Genomic DNA, 18,478 nt, shown 5'->3' on the forward strand with positions numbered 1-18,478 from the left:
TCCTGGACCTCAGAGACCCCTCACCTCCACCTTTACTATTATAAAATCCCAATTCTAATTGAGCTCGGGGCTCTCCAGATATTCTAATACATTGGACATGGGAGAGACCGAGTTTGCAAACTTGGTTAAAATAAAGGCTCTTTGCTTTTACATATGGGACTCGGTCTCCTTTGTTGGCTTTCATGGGGACCCACAGATTTGGGCTTAATATAGTTCTTTGTCTAGGAGTGGAACACCATGGAATTCGCCCCCTCCCCCATGTTAACATGTTTATTGATATTACCATTCTGGTCTTAAGCAGTCTTTTTTGCTTTGTTTGTTTGTTTTTGTTTTTTTGGGGTTTTTTTTTTGGTTTTTCAAGACAGGGTTTCTCTGTGGCTTTGGAGCCTGTCCTGGAACTAGCTCTGTAGACCCGGCTGGTCTCGAACTCACAGAGATCTGCCTGCCTCTGCCTCCCAAGTGCTGGGATTAAAAGCATGCACTACCACACCTGGCTTATGCAGCCATTTTTAGGAGAGACTTTCACAGCAGATTTCCTATTGTTCTGGCTCTTAGAATCTTTCCAGCCCTCCTTCATAATATTCCCTGAGCTGTAGATGCAAGAACTATGATGTAGATTTATCCACTGGGGCTGGGCTCCCCACAGTCCATTGACCTTTCTTCATTATGTCCAGTTGTGGTTTTCTGTGATGGTTTTCATTTGCTGTAAAGAGAGGCTTCCTTGATAAGGGATGAATAGCTTCTTTGAATAACTATTTGAGAAAAGTGGTTCGAGTACCACTCTGCTTCTTCAAATATGTTATCCTTAAGTTATGAGATAGAAATTAATATTATTATTTTATGGTTGGCAACACTGAGAGTCTGCCTTTAATTCCTTTTTGGTTTTCTTTTAAATTTTTTTTTTTTTTTTAAAGCACATCAAACACGCCTAGACATTATTATATGTCACAAACCTACAGACCCCTCAGTAAACCCTCCTTGGGGCCCGGCCCCAGCAATTTAAAACTGAAGACCTGGACTTTTTTTCTTTTTAGAGTTTTATGTATGTGGGTGTTTAGTTACATGTGTGTTTATATACCATGTGTGTGCCTGGTGCCTGTTGATTCCAGGAGAGAGTGTTAGATTCCTTGGAACTGGGGTTGTAGATGGATTGTTAGCTGCTATTTGGATGCTGAGGATTGATCCTAAGTTCTCTGGAGGAGCAGCCAGTGCTCTTCACTGAGTCATCTCTCCAACCCCTAGATTTGTTTTTTAATTATGTGTATGCACATGTGTTTTTTTGTGGAGGCATATGAACATGTGAGTATAATTGCCCACAGAGGCCAGAAGGAAGAGTCTTGATTCTTTGGAGCTGGAGTTACAGGTGATTGTGAGCTGCCTGCATGGGTCTCTAGCTCCTGAAATTTTTATATTTGAAAATTTTATATATATACAGTATATCTTGATCATATATACCTTTCAACCCCCCACTTCTTCTAGGATACTTATCATATCTCCCAACTTCATATCTTCCTTTTACACTTTTTAATTAATTGATGTTTTTTGATCTTCTGAGTTCTTCTTTTGGTTCTTCGAGACAGGGTTTCTGAAGCTTTGGAGCCTGTCCTGGAACTCTAGCTCTTGTAGACCAGGCTGGCCTCGAACTCACGGAGATCTGCCTGCCTCTGCCTCCCTAGTGCTGGGAGTAAAGGCGTGCACCACCACCGCCTGGCTTGAATTCTGTAAAATTTGTGTTGCTCATTTACACAGGGGTGCGTGGTCATCCACCAGGGCATGAAGAACCTACCAGTTGCCTCTCTCCTTTCCTTGGCAACTGTCAACTACTAATAGCTTCTCAGATAGAGATGGGACCTCATAACTCATAAATCCCTAAATTTTTTCATTATTATTATTATTAGATTTGGGGTGTGTGTATGTTTGTGCGTGTACATATCTGTATATTCCTGCTTTGGCAAACATACACTAAAGGGCAATTTACTGGTGTTGGTTTTTCCCTTCTACCACCTGGGTCCCAGAGGTTCAGGCTTGATGGCAAGTAAGCGCCTTAACCTTCTGAGTCATTTTGTTGGCCCTTTAAAATTAAGACTTAGAGCCAGACAGTGACTCACGCTTTTAATCCCAGCACTTAGGAGGTAGAGGCAGATGGATTTCTGTGAGTTCGAGGCCAGCCTGGTCTACATAGTGAGTTCCAGGACAGCCAGGACTGTTGCACAGAGAAACCCTGTCTTGAAAAACCAAAAAAAACAAAACAAACAAACTTAGGACTTATCCCTTGTCTTCAAAGAGTAACTCTGAATTCTTGCTGTGGCCCATCTGTGCATGAGTTCTTGGCACAAACTGTGTGTGTGTGTGTGTGTGTGTGTGTGTGTGTGTGTGTGTGTAGATACAGATATATAGACTATAGATATAGTCTGAACTTTTAGTGTTTGGCAGCCTGTTCCAGATAGTATTCTTTTTTTAAAAAAGTATTTATTTCTTTATTATGTATACAGTAGTCTGTCTGCAGGCCAGAAGAGGGAACCAGACCTCATTACAGATGGTTGTGAGCCACCATGTGGTTGCCGGGAATTGAACTCAAGACCTTTGGAAGAGGAGGCAATGCTCTTAACCACTGAGCCATCTCTCCAGCCCCCAGATAGTATTCTTTTTTTTTTCAAAGATTTATTTATTATGTATACAACATTCTGCCTCCATGTATGCCCACACACCAGAAGAGGGCGCCAGATCTCATTACAGATGGTTGTGAGCCACCATGTGGTTGCTGGGAATTGAACTCAGGACCTCTGGAAGAACAGCCAGTGCTCTTAACCACTGAGCCATCTCTCCAGCCCCCAGATAGTATTCTTGATTCATTTTGTTTCCTGCTTTCTTTGTAGCCGGAACCCACAGAGGAAGACATTGAGAAAAATCCAGAACTAAAGAAGCTACAGATATATGGAGCAGGTCCCAAGATGATGGGGCTAGGTCTTATGGCCAAGGATAAGACTCTTCGGAAAAAAGGTAAGGCCTAAGATACTGGGGATGATTTCAGGACTGTTAATGTCTCAGAATTAAATTTGGAACCACTTTTCTCTCTACAGATAAGGAAGGACTTGAGTGTCCCCCCACTGTGGTGGTAAAGGAAGAATTAGGTGGGGATGTGAAGATGGAATCAGCCTCACCCAAGACCTTCCTAGAAGGCAAGGAGGAACTGAGTCATAGTCCCGAGCCCTGCACCAAGATGACCATGAGGCTGCGAAGGAACCACAGCAATGCCCAGTTTGTAAGGACCCAGCCCTGACTTCCTAGAGCTCTGCTTCTCATCCCTTCAGTGAGCATTTCTCCAGCGTGGCACTGGACTAGGTTGCATTAAGTAGAAAAGTGGGTCTAGAGAGCCCTGTCTGCAGGTAGCTTACTTAAGTGGGGAAAACAAGGCCAGCTAATTTGGAACAAAGAACAAGAGTACACAGCTACTGTCCACAAAGTGCTAGAAGGGTCCAGAGATGACTCTTACTGTCCAGTGCTTCAGGATAAAGGCTAAAATCTTCATTATCGTCATTGTCATGCATGGTCCAGTCCCTGTTGACCTCTAACCTCATTGCCCTGCGCTGCCTACCTCACTTCTCTGCTATAGCTGTTCTGAACTACTTGTAGGTATATTCATTTTTTTTTTTTATTAAAGAGATGAGCCCTTATTTCTTTTGTAATCCTGCATTCCTTGCACATATTGTTCCTTCTGCCTCAAGGAATTTCTCTTTGTGCTCTGCTTCAGTTGCCAAACACTAGTTTCCTTTCAAGTTTCAGTTAGCTTCAAATGTCCCCTTCAGGGGGGCTGGAGAGAGGATTCAGAGGTTAAGAGCACTGGCAGGGGTTCTGAGTTCAATTCTCACAGCCATCTATAATGAGATCTGGTGCTCTCTTCTGGGGAATAGGCATACATGCAGACGGAACACTGTATACATAATAAATAAATCTTAAAAAAAAACTGTCTCCTTCAGAATGAAGTACTCCCTGGAAGTCCTCCCTCACCTCTAAGTAATATGAGTGCTATTTCCCATAATATTTCTTACTGGCTACTATGGCAGTTTTTAGTTTTTATGAACATTCTAGTACTATGTGCCCTTTGAAGGCAATTACCAGCTCTTCCACATCTCTGTGCCATAGAATGCAATGCTTATTGAATGAATAAAATGAGAGGATTGAAGACTAATAAGACTGCTCTCGCGGGGCAGTGGTGATGTGAACCTTTAATTGTAGGAGGCAGAGGCAGGCAGATCTCTGAATTCAAGGCCAGCAGTCTATAGAGCTAGTTGTAAGATAGCCAAGGCTACACAGAGAAACCCTGTCTAGAAAAAACAAAAAGAAAAAGACTACTTTCTCATCTGTACTTTTTTTTTATTTTATTTTTTTTTAAATATAAAAATGTCGTTTATTTCCCTTATTTACTAAATGATTAACTATAAAGATCCAATTTTGCCTTGCAGTTTAAGGAGTTCCTTTTTTGCCATGTTTATTTTTATAGTCAAATGCTAAAGCCAGCTCCTTATGCACTTTATTCCATACGACTGTAGACTCTGTCTAGGGAGGGACATCTCCCTCACGGTCCTGAGGCTCAGGGATACAGACGGCCACCATCTTCATATGTTCGAGTAATAGCGATCACGGGTCTGAAAGTCCCTGTGAGCATATCTGGCATACGTCTTAGTATGGGGGATCCTGCCAAAAGGCTCACGGTCGTTGAAACAGGACTCAAAAACGTCATCCACAGCCTTCTGGGCCTCTTCTCTGCTGATGTTCCGCACAGCCACAATTGAAAGAACAGCCCTGCCCCGCACACAAATCTGGTGGTGTAGTCTTAATCCAAAACGTAACCTGAAGATTTCATTCAGGAGTGAGCAGTCTCCGCTGAGGCTTGCAGCTCGAATCTCTGAGCATGCCAAATGTCTGACATCCGTAAACCAGTGGACATGAGCCCGACAATGATCGAAGGCGTGAATGAGCTCGTGGGTAACAACTCTGCTCATGTGAGCCTGATTTCGGATATTATTCTGGCACAAAACAATCTGAGACGCTGAGGCATCGAACCCTCCGCTGACGTTTGCGTCACAGTCCTCGCAGGAGAAGTGTCTCCCTTTGTTAACAGGGCAACCTGAGTGTTTCATAACATCAAGGAGAACTTTGACGTACGGGTTCGTCTCTAGCGTCTTCTGGAGCATGAGCGGGCAGCTCTGGTCCCGGGTAAAGAAGCCGGAGAGGAAGCCCTCCTGGGGCTTCCCGTGAGCCGGCGGCTCGGGCGAGCCCTGGCCGGAGTCGCGTCGCTGCAGCAGCGGCTTCCCCGCCGCTGGGCCTGGCCCGCCACCGCCCGGAGCCCCAGCCATGCGGCCCGCAGGCCTGGGCGCCTCCTCCTGCTCGTTCCCCTCAGCCGACCCGGGACACCGCTTCCGCTGCTGAGCGAGCCCTCAACCCCCCGGCACCGGAGAGTCGCGGCTTGCAGCTCGGGGCCTTTTTTTTATTTTTCGAGACAGGGTTTCTCCGTAACTTTTTGGTTCCTGTCCTGGAACTAGCTCTTGTAGACCAGGCTGGCCTTGATCTCACAGAGATCCACCTGCCTCTGCCTCCCGAGTGCTGGGATTAAAGGCTTGCACCACCACCACCCGGCTCTCATCTCTTCTTGTTTGGAGGAAATAGTGCATGCATGCAGACCTGGTATAGGGCTGTGAACAACCAAGCCATCAAACACCTCTGACTTCCAATGGAGAACTCTCTGGAATAGCATATTGTCTGGAGGGGCCTGTGTTTGAAGGCTGGGCAGGGCCTGTATTGATATAACTCGTTGCTTCTCTCTGGCAGATTGAGTCATATGTGTGCCGAATGTGTTCCCGAGGAGATGAAGATGACAAACTTTTGCTGTGTGATGGTTGTGATGACAATTACCACATCTTTTGCCTGCTGCCTCCTTTGCCTGAGATCCCGAAAGGTGTCTGGAGGTGTCCAAAATGTGTCATGGCGGTAAGGCCTCTCCAGTCCACGTGAGATACCTTATTTTCCTATGTGTAATCTAAGGGGAGGCTCCTTCCTTAGCTATAGTATTATCTTTTGGGACTTTAGAGTGAGACGAGGCTTTGCGGAGCTTTGTGAGAAAGAGGAAGAGAAAATGTAATTTATACTCTTGTCCTGTGGGAGTTACCAGACTACCTATGGGGTGTTATGATTAGATGGACTGTGTGTGATGATGAACTATGTGTCTCAACATTTAAGCAGATGTTAAAACATATTAGAAACCCTGAGTTGGGGCTGGAAAGATGGCTCAGAGGTTAAGAGCACTGCCTGCTCTTCCAGAGGTCCTGAGTTCAATTCCCAGCAACCACATGGCAGCTCACAAACATCTAGAATGAGATCCGCTGCCCTCTTCTGGCGTCTAGGCACACATGCAGGCAGAACACTATACATAATAAATAATTCTTTAAAGAAAAGTAAAAAGAAACTCTGAGTTGTAGTAGTTGACCAGATAGGAAAGGTGGCTTTTTGTTTGCTTGTTTGGTTTGTCATTTTGTTGATACAGTATCTCACTCTATAGCACAGACTGGCCTCAGACTCAGATCAATTCTCCTTCCTTAGTCTTCCAGAACCTGGGATTATGGGTATGAGCTACCATGCCCAGATCAAGGAAAATTAAGAGTAGTGATTACGGAAGATCTCAAGAATGAGCATTAAATGACAGAATTAACTATCTATAGATAGATCATTTAGCTCAAAGCTAGGGCTTTGATCGTGCTAAGGAAGTACTTTCTACCACTGAGCTCTGTCTCCAGCCTGTGTCCTATTATTTAATTTATGTTTTGAACTCACTTTGTGGCCCAGGCAGGCCTTAAACTTGTAGTCCTCCTTCAGCCTCCCAAGTTAACTGGAATTGTGGGCTTGCACTATCAGTCCTGGCTAGAAAATAAAATAAAATCAATGTCCTTTTGATTCTCAAGTATTTTCTTTTCTCCATCATATATATAATTACCTTTAAGACACTTAAAAAGTCTTGTTCTATACTTTATAAAGACTTTTATACCTCATACCCTTTCTGTAGTAAATGAATTAAAGATACAAAGTTTTCATCAAATAAGTATAATGATTACTTGCTTTCCTTCTGTTAGGGTATTTAGATTTGGCTGTAGAAGAGGTTCATTGGTGTTTCAGATAGGGAAACAGGATTTTGCAGGAACAGAGATATTCCGGAGAGAAAGTGCCTAGGGCTTGTGGGTGTAGTGTAGTAAGGAAGAGACAGCAGCAGTGAGGGTTAAGTACCCAGGATGTCTGACAGATTCATTTCATGTCATTCCTACCTTCATCCATATTCTCCATGCTCATCTATATTTCCCTCTGGGTTTCTGGAGGTCATACATTGGTGGTCCTGCCTTATTCTAGACAAGACAGGTGTGCACATGCATACATACAAAGGATGAAAAAGGACTAGGATACTGTACTGGTTCCAGCCTAGGCATTAAGGAAAAGTTTTCCTGAGCAATCTGCATCAAGTCACATTTTTATTGGAGAGATAATATAGCAACAGAAGAGCATGTTGAAGTTAGAGCTCATGGTTTACTTTAGATAGTAAAGTCCTAGGAGAAGATCATGAACTGTAGTGATGAGGGAGGACTGTTTACAGGCTAGGAGACTGACACTGAGTTTCTGTGTTTTATTTTCTTTTTTTGGGTGGGGGGAATAGTGGTTGTGTTACTGGGGATCAAAATTAGGTTTTATGCACACTAGGAAAGTAATCTCCCACAGAGCTAAATCCTTAGCCCGCCCACCCTTCCTTCCTTCCTTCCTTCCTTCCTTCCTTCCTTCCTTCCTTCCTTCCTTCCTTCCTTCCTTCCTTCCTTCCTTCCTTCCTTCCTATTTTTAGAGAAAAAAAAAGAAAACAATCTTTTTTCATTATACATACCAATCCAAGTTCCCACTCCCTCCCTTCCTTAGTCCTTTTCTTGTTTTATTTGTTTGTTTGAGACAGGATCTCTCTATGCAGACCAGGCAGTCCTCATAAAAATCTTCCTGCTTCTGCCTCCCGTGTGCTGGGATCAAAAGCATATACTACCACACCCAGCAACTTTTTTATTGTTCTGGTTTTTTGAGACAGAGTCTTGTTGTATAGTCCAGGCTGGTTTGTAAAAATCATGTACACCTGGATGGCATCTAACTTAGATCCACCTGTTTGTGTTTCCTGATTGCTGTAAGCACTTGGTTTCTCAAAATCAGTTAAGTAGCCCAGGTCACAATGTCTTTGTCTTAGGTTTTCCAAGTACTAGAATTAAGATGTGAGCCAGAGTACCTTCAAGTTGGCTTTTGTTTGTTGGAGACAAGATTTTCTTAAGAAGTATCTTGCTACATTTTTCAAACTAATCTTGGGTTTGTGGGCCTCAAGTGATTGATCCTTTTGCCTTGGGGTCTCAGTAGCTAGGATTATAGGCTTATATGACAGTACTTGATTTGGAGTTTGGTTGTTTGTTTCAGTGTTGAAGTGATCCAACCAAGAGTTTCATATTCTGGGCAAGTGTTCTAAAAGTTGTATTTTGAAGGCAGTAAAAATAAGGAGGAAAGGGGCTAAGAGTATAGCTCAATGGTAGAGTGTCAAACCCTAGCACCCAAAAAAGAAACAACAAAAGTAGTATTAGAAGACATTCCCATGGAGATTGAACTCTATGTTAGTCACTTTCCAGTACTTGAGAGAAACAGTTTACTATTTATTTAGTTATGTTTATTTTATATGTATGAGTGTTTTGCCTGTGTGTACCTTGCACCGTGTACATGCCTGGTGCCCACAGAGGTCAGAAGAGGATTGTGAATCCCCTGGAACTGGAGTTGCAGATGGTTGGGAACACTATGTGGGTGTTAGAAACTGAACCTGTATCTTTTGCAGGAGCAGCAAGTACTCTAACTGCTGAGCCATCTCTCCAGACCCTGAGAGAACCAGTTTAAAGATTTTAGCTTACAGTTTTAGAGATTCAGTCCATCATGGTGGGGAAGTGCTTAGGGTACAACTAACATTATGAGAGCTAGAAAGCAGAGAGAAAGACTGTGTTGGGCTGGGCAAAGATACTGCCTCCGAGAACCCAACTCCTGACCTACTTCTCTTAAAGTCTGTAGAGCTTTCCAAAATAACACCACTATCTTGGGAGCAATTATTTAATGCATGAACTTTCTGGGGAGGACCCTTCATACCCAAACCCGAACAGGGAGCAGAAGTGTGACAGAAATGCTGTGTGACATGAGTAGATTTGATAAGTTGAGGTGGTAAGAAGGAAAAAGTAGCACTGTAAAGTAAGGTTTGTCTCAGGAGACTTGAAGGCATACCTAGGGCTGGTCTCCCTCCCTGCTCCTATCCCATATTTTCAGTCCACTTTAGATGATTTTCTCTTTGCCTCTATTTTTATAACTTTTTCTGTCTCCCTTGGGTTTTAGGAGTGTAAGCGGCCCCCTGAAGCCTTTGGCTTTGAGCAGGCTACCCGGGAATATACTCTGCAGAGCTTTGGGGAGATGGCTGACTCCTTTAAAGCTGACTACTTCAACATGCCTGTACATGTAGGTGATGGAGGGCTGGGACTATTTTCATGGGCATTGGTACTGTACCTCCCCTAAGTTAATGTGACAGGATAAAATGGGCTCTGATTATCTACTATCTTTGTTTACCCAGATGGTACCCACAGAACTTGTAGAGAAAGAGTTCTGGCGGCTGGTGAATAGCATTGAGGAAGATGTGACTGTTGAGTATGGGGCTGACATCCATTCCAAAGAATTTGGCAGCGGTTTCCCTGTCAGTGACAGTAAGCGGCATCTAACTCCAGAAGAAGAGGTGAGTGGGTTATTATTATGGTTGTATATGTCAGTTGTGTGAGCTTGGCCAAGTCATTTAGTTTCTGAAAGACCCGTGTCTTTCAGGGATAATTATACCTGCCTTAAGTAGTTGCTTTGAGATTAGATGAAGTGCTATATATAAAGAACACAGCCTAGCTGGGCAATGGTGGCGTATGCCTTTAATCCCAGCACTTAGGAGGCAGAGGCAGGCGGATCTCTGTGAGTTCGATACCAGCCTGGTCTACAGAGTTAGTTCCAGGACAGGCTCCAAAGCCACAGAGAAACCCTGTCTCGAAAAAACCAGAAAAAAAAAAAAAGAACACAGCCTAGGTAGCATCTGAAATGTGTATGTATGAGATGCTTTTTTCCCCCCTGCAAACCCCATTTCCTAATTTGTAATATGGGGTTATACCTACTGTGCAAATTTGTTGTAAGGATTATGTGAGAAGTAGGAAAATGACCTAAGAAGTACTGGGTGCTTCCATATCTGTTCAGTAAATAGGATTTATATGCATAGGTAGAATTGAGAGTCCAGGTTTGACTGAGGGAAGAATGTGTTTGGGTTCAGGGCTTTGCTTTTGTTTTTGTTGTTTTGTATTTTCCTTTGTTGGGTTTGTTTTTTTGTTTTTGTTTGTTTGTTTGTTTTTGTTTTTGGCTTGTTAGGTTTTAATTTTCTTTTAAAGATTTTATTATGTATACGACGGTCTACCTATACGACAGAAGAGGGCACCAGATCTCATTACAGATGGTTGTGAGCCACCATGTGGTTGCTGGGAATTGAACTCAGGACCTTTGAAAGAGCAGCCAGTGCTCTTGACCTCTGAGCCATCTCTCCAGTACCTATGTTTTAATTTATTTGTTTTTTTTTAAATATTTATTTATTTATTATGTATACAATATTCTGTTTGTGTGTATGTCTGCAGGCCAGAAGAGGGCACCAGACCTCATCAAAGATGGTTGTGAGCCACCATGTGGTTGCCGGGAATTGAACTCAGGACCTTTGGAAGAGCAGGCAATGCTCTTAACCACTGAGCCATCTCTCCAGCCCCCTATGTTTTAATTTAAACTTGAAAAATTGGTGCATAAAAATACTAAAAATATGAATATTAAAATATTGGGGCTGGAGAGGTTACTCACTAGTTAAGAGCACTTGCTGATTTTTCAGAAAACCCAAATTCCATCCTAGTGCCCACATTGGGCAGCTCACACCTGCCTGTAACTCAAACTCCAGGGATCCAACATTCTTTTCTGGCCTCCAGGGGTACTTAGGTGATACATATGCATACACTTACTTAAAAGTAAAAACTAATCTTGCTGGGTTATGGTGGCCACACCTTTAATTCCAGCACTTGGGAGGCAGAATATAAAAGCAAGTAACTTAAAATTTAAGTTCTTGTTGAATGTGATCACTCGCTCTCAGCACTTAAAAGACTCAGGCATTGTTACTGTGACTTTGGTGTTGGACTGAGCTACAGAGTGAGATCCTGTCTTAAACTAAACAAATGGAGCTGAGGAGGTGGCTTAGTTGGTAAAGTTACTGCTGTGCAAGTGTGAGGACCTGAGTTTGGATCTCCAACAACCGCATAAAATTAGATGAAGTGCTATATATAAAGAACACAGCCTAGGTAGTATCTGAAGTGTGTATGTATGAGATGCTTTGTCACCCTCATGAATCCTAACACCCTCATGTCCCATGCATGGTGTGCCAGTGAGTACCCAGGAATGTAAGCAAGGGATAGGAATGATATACTGATGACTTTTGTGGTAGTAATTATAGATGTGCCAGCTTGCCTCTGAAACTCTAGTGCTGAGTAACAGTGACTAGAGACAGGGAGATCAGCATACTCAGTTTAGCCAAGTGGTAGCCTCTGGAATCAGTGAGAAACCCTGTCTAAAAATTAAAATGAAGAGTGATAGACGAAGATACCTCTGACCTCCACGTGTATGATCATACATGTGCACCTACAAAAACATACACTCACAATACACTACATGCACACACACAAAGTAAATAAAACAAAAAAAATGCTGGGTTTGGTAATTTAGGCCTATAATCCCAGCTACTCAAGAGATTGGGCCAAGAGGATTACAAACTCAAGGCCTACTGGTGCAGCTTAGTAAAACCCTATCTCAAAATCAGAAGTAGAAAAGACTCAGGATATAGTGGCCGAATATTTGCCCCGACTTTGTGAAGCCCAAGGTTTAATCCTCAGTACTGGAGGGGAAAACTCAGTTCCGTAGCATAATCCTCATCCTTCTGTACAAATACTTGATCTGACAGGAGTATGCTAAGAGTGGTTGGAACCTGAACGTGATGCCTGTATTGGAGCAGTCTGTATTGTGCCACATCAATGCGGATATATCTGGCATGAAGGTACCCTGGCTCTATGTAGGCATGGTCTTCTCAGCCTTTTGCTGGCATATTGAGGATCACTGGAGTTACTCCATTAACTACCTCCACTGGTAAGTGGGGCCATGGTGAGCGGGGAGGCAGTCAGGATGGGCTCTCTACATAACCATGTATATGACCATTCTGTATTGCCTTTAACTTGAGCAGGGGTGAGCCAAAAACCTGGTATGGGGTCCCATCGCTTGCAGCAGAACACTTGGAAGAAGTGATGAAGAAGCTGACACCTGAGCTTTTTGATAGCCAGCCTGATCTCCTTCACCAGCTTGTCACCCTCATGAATCCTAACACCCTCATGTCCCATGGTGTGCCGGTGAGTACCCAGGAATGTAAGCAAGGGATAGGAATGATACACTGATGACTTTTGTGGTAGTATCACTGCCTTTTCTTATTCCTGTTCTACCTTGATGGGGCTGTAGGTTTGATTGCTCTGAGGTCCATGGTCATCATGGTTGGTTAAATATACAATGTGATAAAGTTCTCTGGGCCATGTGTTTGGGGGAAGTACCTTAGGGATGCCTCATCATATCTAGGTTCCAGTTAGTGGCAAAGGGAAATGAAGGAAGGACAGAACTAGAAAGTGTTGCTTTTGTCTTTAATTTTATTTGTTTTTATGTGTGTGCCTGCGTATCTCTGTGGAGGCCAGAGAAAAGGTGTTAAATCCCCTATAACAGGAGCTGTAGGTAGTTATGAGCCACTATGTGAGTGTTAGGAACCAAACTCAGATCTTCTGCAACAGCAGCAAGTACCCTTATCCGCTGAGCCATGTTTCCGAAACAAGAAATAAAGGAAGGAAGGAAAAAAGAGAGAGAAAAAAAATACTGGAAAATGGGATTCTTATTCTGCGTTGTCAAATACTACCAACAGATTGGAGGTCATGTTTTTTGAAAGAAGGTATTAAATATCAGGACAGTTACTGAATGTATGTGCATAAATTATTTTTAATTAATTAATTGTTTTGGGGAATTTGGAGATGGTCTCTCTATATAGCCCTGGTTGTTCCAAAACATTTATGTAGGTCTGGTTGCCCTTGAACTCACAGATCTACCTACCTCTGCCTCTTGAGTGCTGGAATTAAAGGTGTGTGCTGCCATGCCTGTCCATTTTTTTTTTTTTTTTGAGATAGGAACTTATTATGTAGCCTTGGCTAGCTAGAGCTGCTGTGTAGACTAGGCGGTCCTTAAACTCAGAGAGATCTGCCTGCCTCTACCTCCTGAGTATCAGGATTAAAGACATGTGCCATCACACTCAGCTTGTCTGTTACATTTTTATACTGATAACCTGGGGTAATAGTTATGTGTTTTACGTATTGAAAGGGTATAAGTTGAACCTAGGGTCCTGGGTCTGTCCTCTTTCTCTGGATAATTCTTTCATCCTGTAAAACTTTCTGCTGGGTAAATAAACTGGCTAAGACCTATTTTATATCAGGAATTTTTAGCATTTAGTAGCCTCGGTCATTGTTTTTGGTGTAGATTTTTGTTTTGGTTTTTGAGACAGGATTTCTCTGTCTGACAGTCCTGGCTGTTCTGGAACATGCTTTGTTGACCAGACTGACTTGAACTCACTAAGCTCCACAGGCCTCTGCCTCTCAAGTACTGTTGTACAAGTTGTGTGTCACCACTGCCTGACCTTTGATGTAGATTTTTTTTTTAATTTATTTATTATGTGTCGGGGTCCAAAGCCCCAACATAAAAACTACTTTTCCCCCTAACTGGACCGATATGGAGGTGCAGGAAATAATGAGACACTGTTCATACAGCAATATCAGAAGGGCATCTCAGGCTTCATTCATTCCTGAATATCTACCTGTGTTTATTCCTTAAACGTTTTATTCCCCCCAGGTAAACCAAGGTGGAAACTCATTAATATTCTTTTTCCGGGATGTAGGAGTGCCAGTACCAGCACACCTGTAACTTAGTCACCAGCTTGGAATTCACACCTCTTCCCAGGCGATCTACATAATAACAAAGAGAAGGAGCAGTCCAACCTGAGCCTTTTGTTAGGTGGCTAAGGGTGTCTGGCAGGATAGCAGCTGCCCTTGGAAGCTAAGCATGGCCAGAGAACCTAGCTGCAAATATCTCATATGAAATATGGGCCTACAATTATGTATATAGTGTTCTGTCTGCATGTATGCCTGCAGGCCAGAAGAGGGTACCAGATCTCACTACAATTCCCATATGGTTGCTGGGAATTGAACTCAGCAGGACCTCTAGAAGAGCAGCCAGTGCCCTTAACCATTGATCCATCTCTCCAGCCCCCTGGTGTAGATCTTAAAGAATTAGTGTATCCTCTATCTTTACTTTAGCTCTAATTCTGTTATTACTCCCCCCCCCCAAGACGGAATAGTTTTTCTGTGTAGCTCTGGCTGTGTTGGAATTTGAACTGTAGACCAGGCTGGCCTCAAACTCAGAGATATGCCTGCTTTTTGCTCCCAAGTGCTGGTGTAAATTTTTTTAAAAAATATTTTCTATGGTTTATTTAACTTTATTTTATGTGCATTGGTGTGAAGGTGTCAGATCCCCTGCAACTGGATCTTCAGACAGTTGTGAGCTGCCATGTGGGTGCTGGGAACTGAACCCGGATCCTCTGGAAGAGCAGTCAGTACTCTCAACCACTGAGCCATCTCTCCAGCCCCCTAATTTTTATTTCAGACAAACTCGTGTAGCCCAAGATAACCTTCACTGCCTAATACTCCTACCTCCCAGGTGCAGGGATTATAGAGATGTGCCACTTTGCTTGGACTCCGTTCTACTATTCGTCCTATTCTTTTCCACCTGCTCTGTGGTAGATAGTTGGTAAATCTCAAATTAATGTGATAGGTATTGTGGTAGCTATAGTAGGATATGGTAGATAATTGGAAAACCTCAAGTATGTCTTTTTGGTTTTTCAAGACAAGGTTTCTCTGTAGTTTTAGTGCCTGTCCTGGAACTAGCCCTTGTAGACCAGGCTGGCCTCGAACTCAGAGATCTGCCTGCCTCTGCCTCCCCATTAAAGGTGTGCACCACCACCGCCCAACCATCTTCTTGAGGTATCTTAGGACATTTGTAGAGAAGAGCTTTCCCACGTGAATTTTTTTACCTTATTTTCATATATGTTTGAATGATATTTTTTAACTTTTAATGACATTTAACCAAGAATCAGAATATCTAGGGAACTAGACATGAAAAAGGGCATTCTACAACAATAGTACAGATATTATTCTTCTACTTGGGACTTTCCTTTTTCTTCTTTACCTGACCCTACTTAAAGATTCCGGGACTCTTAAGTGGTAAAGAAGGACTGGAGATATAGTTTAGTGTTTGGGTTTATGGTATACATGAAATACCACACCACCAAACAAAATGATTGTGGGCCCTTCATTTCTGCTGATTCACAAGTAGTTATTGCGTCTAACCTTTCCTCAGACTTTTTCCTTCCTCATCCATAGCATATTCTTTGTCTAAAATATAAAGGAAAACTATAGAGTAAAAGAGGATTCGCTTAAGGATTAGGGCAACTAAGATATAGAGTGGGACAGGAGTCAGAGCTGACCCCTTTTAACCTCTTTTTAAAAAATTATCACAGACATTCAAACATGCACATTATTATTTTTTCTTTTTTTTCCTTTGGTTTTTTGAGACAAGGTTTCTCTGTAGTTTTAGTGCCTGTCGTGGAACTAGCTCTTGTAGCCCACACTGGCCTCAAACTCACAGAGATCCTCCTGCCTCTGCCTCCTGAGTGCTGGGATTAAAGGTATGTGCCACCACTGCCCAGCTCATACACATTATTTCAACTTCCACAGTATTTTTCTTGTTCATGGTTTACCAGCTTCTCTGACCAGCTGTTGCTTCACTGCTGTCTCTGACCATCCTGCCCTTCTAGACTGAATAGTTCTCAGTATCTCTAGGCTCTTTGGATTGTCAATATACGTTCCAGTCCAAATTACCTGTGAGCTTCATGTTCCTACTTGGCAGGCTACAGTTTAGTAAGTAAGCTATGTTTAGGTCCTTGTGTCATGTCATGTCATGTGTATCACATATACCCCCCCCCCGTGCTCCCTTTGTGAAATGCCATTTCTTTTAAGGAAGCATACCTCCTTTCCAAAAAAATGGGAAATAGGTCATTTCCTAATCCCTACATCCTAAACATTTGCTATATGTCCATGTTACTTTTTTTATGTAAAGTTTGATGAAGCAGTAAACTGTGTGAATTTTATAATCTCTTATATGTATGATCTAGAACTGTACTGTCCAATTTGATAGCCATTAGTCACCTGTGGCCACTGAGCATTTCAAATATGTCTAGTCCCAGATGAAATCTACCAACTATAAAATGAATGTTGAAATTGAGACTTAGGTTTAAACAAAGAATGTAAAATATTTCACGAACACTTTTATATAACACCTACACGCTTCAACATTCTGGGTTTGTCACATAACAAAATAAAGTTATTTTACTTGGGTTTTTTTTTTTCTTTCTTTTCTGATGTGGCTACTAAAAAATTTACAAGTGACCAGTCTTCACTTGAAATTATGTCCCTATAATCTGAGCTGCTTGACAAGCTGAGTCAGAAGGATCCTAAGTTCAAGGCCTACAGCTTGGTAGAATATTTGTCTAGCAAGGCCCTGGATCCAGTCAGAACTTAGTACTAGAAAAGGAAGAACTATTTTTTTCTAAGCACCTTTGAGCCTGGTATATTTCTCTTGGACAGTGCTGTTCAGTATTTTTTTTAATATTTTTAATGGTTTATTTAACTTTATTTTATGTGCATTCGTGTGAAGGTGTCAGATCCCCTGCAACTGGATCTTCAGACAGTTGTGAGCTGCCATGTGGGTGCTGGGAATTGAACCCGGATCCTCTGGAAGAGCAGTCAGTACTCTTAACCACTGAGCTATCTCTCCAGCCCCTCAAGTATGGTTTTATGACTGCCATTGTCTTTCTTCAAACCAGCTTTATTGCAATATGGTTTTTACATTCTGTAAAATTCATCCATTTTAATTATATAATCTTGATGTCCCTACAGAGATTTGCTGTCGTCACTGCAATCCAATTTTAAAACATTTCGCCACGCCGGGCAATGGTGACGCACGCCTTTAATCCCAGCACTTGGGAGGCAGAGGCAGGCAGATCTCTGTGAGTTCGAGACGAGCCTGGTCTACAGAGCTAGTTCCAGGACAGGCTCCAAAGCCACAGAGAAACCCTGTCTCGAAAAACCAAAAAAACAAAAAACAAAAAAAACAAAAAACATTTTGCCACCCCAGAAAAACCCATTATACTTATTTACAGTCACTCTCCATTCTAGCCTGTAGGGACTAGGCATCCATTCATTTTATTTTCTTGTTCTATATTTGCCTTTCTTGTTAGTTCATACAAGCAGAATACTGCTTGGTCTTTCATGGGAGGCTTCTCTCAATGTGTTTTCAAGGTTCATCCATGTTGCAGCATGTATCTGAAGTTCATTCTCTTTATGGCTCAATAATATTCACTTCATTCTGAGTTTAAATTTTTTGTTGTTGTTATTTATTCATATTTCTCATTTTCAGGCCTGTGAGATGTCTCAGTGGGTCTTACCACCCGGCCTAGAGAACTGAGTTTGATTCCCAGAGCCCACATGATGGAAGAAAAGAACCGTTACTCCTTTTTAATAGCTGTAGAATAGAATAACTACTTCTTGTTTGTTTTGTTGTTGAGATAGCATAGTGTAAGTTGAGATAGTCCAGGCTATCCTTAAATTTGTCAGGTGGCTTCAAACTTATGATCTCCTACCTCAGCCTTCCAGATGCTGGGATTGTAGGCATGTTAACTCCACATCCGGATAGAGGTGCCTTGTTTAAACCACCATCTAGGAAACAGTAAAGTAACACTAGCAAAGTGAGCTTCAGAGGAAATCGGGAGCATTATTTTCCTGGGTCTGCTATCTGGGGCTTCTCTGGAACTTGGCTTTTGCATCCATGAAATTAGAAAGTCTGAGAATAGATTGTTCAACAGATATTGCTTGATTGTTCTTTCTGTGTGCAAGGCCACTGGTTACCACCCTAAAGATCAATAAAGTGATTCCTGCCCTGGGAGTGTACCCATTAGTGGAAGACAGAGAACAGTAAACAATTAAAATAAGTTATAAGACATTATAGAACAACAGACTGAGTCATTTAGGACTAGGGTATCTGGACCAGGTTTATAAAGTATTTAATATGTTTAATTTGTTTCCAGGACAGGCTCCAAAACCACAGAGAAACCCTGTCTCGAAAAAAAAAAAAAAACAAGTTTCAC

General features: G+C 42.3%; 2 protein-coding genes across 8 annotated transcripts in view; one reads left to right on the plus strand and one right to left on the minus strand.

Moving 5' to 3' along the window:
• Kdm5c (lysine demethylase 5C) overlaps positions 1–18,478 on the plus strand; it is a 42,256-nt gene that overhangs the window by 10,764 nt on the left and 13,014 nt on the right. For all 7 annotated transcript variants that reach the window (XM_041647667.1, XM_041647670.1, XM_041647669.1 and 4 more), the window contains exons 6-12: positions 2,877–3,000; positions 3,081–3,262; positions 5,830–5,988; positions 9,430–9,549; positions 9,662–9,820; positions 12,104–12,285; positions 12,380–12,542. In XM_041647667.1, the coding sequence (XP_041503601.1) occupies positions 2,877–3,000; positions 3,081–3,262; positions 5,830–5,988; positions 9,430–9,549; positions 9,662–9,820; positions 12,104–12,285; positions 12,380–12,542 (1,089 nt within the window). The remainder of the gene's footprint in view (positions 1–2,876; positions 3,001–3,080; positions 3,263–5,829; positions 5,989–9,429; positions 9,550–9,661; positions 9,821–12,103; positions 12,286–12,379; positions 12,543–18,478) is intronic.
• Positions 4,571–5,416, minus strand: LOC121445557 (mitochondrial inner membrane protease ATP23 homolog). Its single transcript, XM_041647674.1, has one exon. The coding sequence runs from the start codon at positions 5,355–5,357 to the stop codon at positions 4,617–4,619; it is 741 nt and encodes a 246-aa protein (XP_041503608.1). The 5' UTR covers positions 5,358–5,416; the 3' UTR covers positions 4,571–4,616.

The sequence above is a fragment of the Microtus oregoni genome, unplaced genomic scaffold (genome assembly GCF_018167655.1).
Source record: "Microtus oregoni isolate MIOR12 unplaced genomic scaffold, Mior012 000207F_ref0000254, whole genome shotgun sequence".
Classification (NCBI taxonomy): domain Eukaryota; kingdom Metazoa; phylum Chordata; class Mammalia; order Rodentia; family Cricetidae; genus Microtus; species Microtus oregoni.